Source organism: Cryptomeria japonica, chromosome 8 (genome assembly GCF_030272615.1).
Source record: "Cryptomeria japonica chromosome 8, Sugi_1.0, whole genome shotgun sequence".
Lineage (NCBI taxonomy): Eukaryota > Viridiplantae > Streptophyta > Pinopsida > Cupressales > Cupressaceae > Cryptomeria > Cryptomeria japonica.
Window position 1 is genome coordinate 651,623,083 of NC_081412.1, and position 5,308 is coordinate 651,628,390.

The 5,308-nt window shown below is 35.6% G+C and overlaps 1 protein-coding gene across 1 annotated transcript; it reads right to left on the reverse strand.

The window, feature by feature from the left end:
- Window positions 1-532: 532 nt before the first annotated feature.
- LOC131069309 (uncharacterized) lies at window positions 533-4,446 on the reverse strand. Its single transcript, XM_058004675.2, has 2 exons — window positions 3,872-4,446; window positions 533-2,716 (listed from the first exon to the last, which is right to left on the reverse strand). Exons 1-2 carry the CDS (start codon window positions 4,409-4,411, stop codon window positions 959-961), a joined length of 2,298 nt encoding a protein of 765 aa, XP_057860658.1. The 5' UTR covers window positions 4,412-4,446; the 3' UTR covers window positions 533-958.
- Between the last annotated feature and the right edge of the window lie 862 nt (window positions 4,447-5,308).

Here is a 5,308-nt window from a genome sequence, read left to right on the forward strand (position 1 = left end):
AACTATTATTAAAAAAAGGCTGAAAGATATATCAAAGATGTTTAAATATTTTATTAATTTAAAATATTAAAAAAAAATGGGGGTATTTCACAATTAAAGATTTGAAAACCATAATAAAAACTTTAAAATCATAACATTCAGGTTAAAATTGTAGATTTGAATATCAAAACCACAAATGTAGGTTTTATCCAAATTCAAATACAATCATAAAATTTCTAAAACATAGTTATTATACTTAATTTCTCTCAAATATTTTTTCAAATAATCAACAAAAATACATTATTATATATTTTCTTTCAATATTCTCTTTTTCATTTTCAAAATATATATTAATTTTTACTATTTTATTACCAAATCAAATACATTTTTTGAATCTAATTTAGATATCTAGACTAAATAAATTATCAACATTAAATATTTATGTAACAAATTTTATATTATAAATTTTCTTAAATTAAATTATTTTTACTTTACAATCAAATATACAATTTTTTTATCCAAAAGTTTGGAATAAAAACTTATCCCTCCCAGATTCAAGTTTGAAATCAAAACTTTTCCCTTCATTAACAATGTACATTTTTGGGAATGATCACATCCCATCATCTGCAGGGCGGGGAACATCAAATTTAAATTTCATATAGTTGGTTTATGGGCTGAGCTGCTAACTCCAACTAACCACTGATAGTAATGGCAAATGTTTATGGAAAAGAATATTGATAAGGGAACGGAAAGTTTGAACGGGTATAAACATATATTATTAACAACTTTTTTCTTATGAACTTTTTTCTTATCAACTTTCTTCTATCATTATAAACATTTATTTTTAACACACTTTTTTATCAAACTTTCTTCTATCATCATAAATGATCACTAAACATGGACATTAATCCATAGTCTTATACAACCCATCCCACAAAACTAAAACCAAAACAGAGGGAAAAAACTTGGACAATGTACCCTAATAATAACGAGGTGGAATTGTGGTCTTGCGTTTCTCTAAGCGTTTCACCTCTTTCATCAGCGCCGTTGCTTTTCCTGTTATATAAAGTGCTCTAGCTATGCTATTTTCATCAGACTGTTTCGCCCATTTACTAGTTCTTTCAACTATGATGAGCTTGGCTTTTGCAATGGAAGCATATATAATGTCTGCTAACGCCAATTGCAACTCCTCTAACAATTCCCGGGTATCAGCATTATAGTTGCGAGCAATACTTTTGCATAGCTTGTACACAGCATTTCCCCCTGCAACTTCCTTCCAGTCCATGGAATCATACGCTCCTCCGCTCTCCAAATCTCCACCCTCAGCCTTTGTCTTCTCCACCTTACTTTTTAGTCCAAGTCTATTAACCATGGCCGATATAATATCCAAACCCCTGGGATTATATACTTTCCTTTTACTTTGCTCTGCAAGCTCATCAATTGCTATAAATGAGCATTCAGATGTTGTATGAAAAATTCTTCTCGGGGGAAGAACCTCTTTATCCACACTTGTTTCCAGAGTAATGAAGAGTTCATCTGCGGCCTTACACGTGATGCGGTTATCTTCATGGGCATCAACAAAATCTAGTATTTCCCATGCTTGAGAGTATGCCTTTAGAGAATCCTTTACCTCTTTGGGAGGAAAATCATGAGAAGTATTACCAGAAGCGTCAGAGCATTCTGATGAATTACAGACTGGAGAGAGATGGATAATGATACTAATCAAGGAAACTGCTGTCATTTTCCAAGATGTTTTAGTGGCCTCTACAAACTGTTTCTCAACTTCTAAGGGCTTACAATCCTCAATAGAAGTCATCTGCCATAAGTACTTGAATCCTCCTGCAGCCTCTTTAGGATCGAAACTGCTAAGATCTAAACCATCTCTCTCCTTTCTACGTGCCAGCAAAGCAACCAACTCTTTACAACTAGTTTCCCCATCATGATTGCCATGTGTGATAAGATCCTTTGCTTTTGCAATGGACCTTTTATTAGCTATCCACAGGCTTTCTCGAGTCTCATCCAGCATCTCTAGGCCTTCCAAAACCTTTTCATAATTTGAGAACTTCTCGAATTCCTTTGCACTTTGCTTGGGCAGTATGCAACACAAACCGGACATGCATCTACTTTGAAAAAAGCTAACAGAGATGATCCAACATAGTTTGCTGAAGGATACCGTTAGCCATTGTACCATCATCATCAAATACAAGAACATCCTTGGGATCTGGTTTTTTGTTGTTTGCTTGACGACAAGCTTGTGAACTTCTGTATCAAGCCTTTCTTCAGGCAGAAGCTTCAGCTCTTTAGCCCTTATCAAATCTTTAATGTGCCTTGTCCAAAAATCTTCGACTTTACAAATGGTCCGCCAGGTCTCTGAATGCCATTTTAGGTAATATCCTGCAGCTATTCCAGATCTCCATGTCACGATTACCCAGCCTATGAGGATGAACGCAACTTGTAGAAAAGTCACTGCCAACTTCAACAGATTAAAGGTTCCATGTGTCTTAAGAGATGGACCACTCATAAACCATCCTATCATTGAACTCCCAATTAGAAGCCACAGCATGACTGCAGCAGAAGAGCTCAACGGTGACTTTGCAATTATAAATTCAGGAGTGTAAGCCCGAGCAACAATCCATGCTTTCAGCACTTTATCTTCAACATCACGCCACCTCCATTGCTTTACGTCAGCATCCCTTTCTGGCGGTAGAATCAAAGGAATCTTTTGAGAAAAAATAACCTGCTAGCAAGGAAATTTAAACAAAGAGACATTAGGGCTGGGTTTTGAATTCCAGAGTTTGGTATTTGGTATTTTCTATTAGAAAATCTATAAGTAAGCAATGTACGGATTAACTTGTAACTGATAGGCATTGTAACTACATTTTAGTCATTGTAACTATAGTGAACGAGTCAATTGCATTCATGGAGATCTTAATGATCCTAGGAAAGAAAACATCGTGCAAATCTTATTATAATAAAAAACAATATGCCATTTGGTATATTGAACAAAGACAATATCACACAGTAATGTGATTATTAGGTCTGAGAAAACTACTAGGGGAAATTCGTAAGCAACATGAAGCACCTCCATTAAGGAAATTCCATGTTATGGTCTTACAACATTTAATTTAACATTTGAATAATGTCAATTACATAATTTAAATAAAGATCTATCATGATCCTCTTGCAACCGCTCTGCTCTGACATTTAAAAGCTCAGTTCTCATTCCACACTAAAATAACCACACTGCTTTCTACCAATCTTTTTGCCACTCCCTATGGCCCTTTGAATTGTTTCTAGGGCTGAGATGAAGCCTACTATGGATGATGTGCTCACCCAAGAGGGAGGTTAGGGACTGGGTGACTCTCCTCTCTCTACCATCTTCTTTGCTTGACAATGGGTCTATCCCTGGCAACAGATCTGCTGACACCTTTCAAGCCACATTATCTTCTTATGTTGTGGCTACCATCCATAATCATTTAGCAGATGTTCATCTCCCACAAGATCTAAACTAGTTCTTCTCCCCTGTTCTCTATTCACCCCATTAGTTATTCTACGACTGGATATGATGGATAATGAACTGTTCTTCAGTAAGAATGTTCTGTTTTATAGGTTTCAAGATCTCTGGTTGTTCCTCCCTGATTTGTGAATGGATGGATCTCAAAACATTGGCTCCCTATTTTGGAGGATATAATAGAGATTTATCCCTAGCCTATGGGTTCTTTGTGGCGAATTTTTAATTCTTCAAAGGATAGAAAAACTATCCTAGACAAAAGAAATGAAATGGATAGATATGAAACACATTCCAAGAGCCCAAATAAAGAAGACTATTGAGAGATTGACAAAAAGAGAAGCTATGCCAAGATTTCTTCAAATTTCAAATTGGATAACTTACCTGGATGCCTAGGCTGGCGAAGTGGGCGCAGGCCAGGAGGAGGAGGAGGAGTACGAAGGAAATGGTTATTATGATTGCCGATCCAACGAAGGCATGCTCACTCGTAACCTTCCTTCCAGACCATATCACATTGTGAGTTTTTGCATGGAGATAGACTCTGTATAATTCAGAGCTCATTTGCAGGACGATTGTAATTCCCAAAGCGCTCAATTTGCCCCAAAACTCTATGGAGCCCCTGGCAGCCATACTTGGCATTAAGTATGCCATCACCACACACAACATGACTCGGCTACTATGGATCATCCACAAGTCATGCTTTAGCACATTGCCCGCCTTACCCAGTGCGTCCTTGGACAATGTACTCTGCCCACAAAGTAAGCTAAGCAGCTGGATAATAAAAGCACTAAGCACAAGGTAATGAGAAGGAACCCAATGGGCTTTCCTACTATATGCTTTCCATACATCCACTAAGATGGAGAATGTAAATATAACTACTACAGCCAGCAATACTGATATTCTTGCAAGGTCACCAATCTCCATGATTTAACAGACTTACAGCTAAACTCACTATCGTGCATGCAGCAAGTAAGTTTAAATAGACAGAATTACTTGGGAAACAAATAAACCTAAAATTCCAAGGACAAACGAATTTGTTGAAATACATTTAAAGTAATAGGATAAAGAGTTACTTGAAAACTAATTAAGGAAAAATTATGTTAGGAACATTATTTTTGTTCTTAATCGGCGATACATCGTATAATCCGTAGATGGAACAGAAGCCATATGACCCTATAACGTGAGGAGCGTATTGTTTTTCACAGTTGTTAGGATAGACAAATGGAATTTGAAAAAGCAGCAGCGTATTGAATGAAAGACTAAATGAAATGTTTTTGTTTGCCGACTGTTCTTCTTTCACAAGCGTATAATCATGTGGGCCACTGGTCGAAGATATTATTCTTACTTTATAATGTCGGTCAAGAAACTTAATTTTGCATTTCAAATAAATATGCTTATAGAGAATAATATGTAACACTCACAAAATGTTTACCAATTCAATAGTAATTTTTTTCGATGGTTTAAGAGGGTGGGTTTATGTTTTAACTTTAAAACATAAATTCATTTACTATGAAGAATGTTAAGGTAGTGAGTACACTTTTAGATGATAACTTCAAATTATTTTCTAAATATGTGGATTACATGAAAAAAAATATAAATGTGGAAAGAGTGTCTTACTCCTCTACTATTGGGAGTTTAATGTATGCGTTTTTATGCACAACACCTAACATCACTCTTACAATGGGAGTGGTCAATAGGTATATGAGCAATCCAAGAATAAATTATTAACAAATTATAAAATAGATTTTAAAATAATTGAAGGACACATCATGTTATGTTTTGAGATTTAGAGAAGAGGGTGTATAATTATAGGGATTTGTT

Excerpts from the sequence above, each read along its gene's own strand:
- LOC131069309 (XM_058004675.2), bottom strand. The coding sequence starts at position 4,411 with ATGGAGATTGGTGACCTTGCAAGAATATCAGTATTGCTGGCTGTAGTA. Across the intron at positions 2,717-3,871 it reads TCGCCAGCCTAGGCATCCAG|GTTATTTTTTCTCAAAAGAT; the intron begins GTAAGTTATCCA and ends CCTTGCTAGCAG.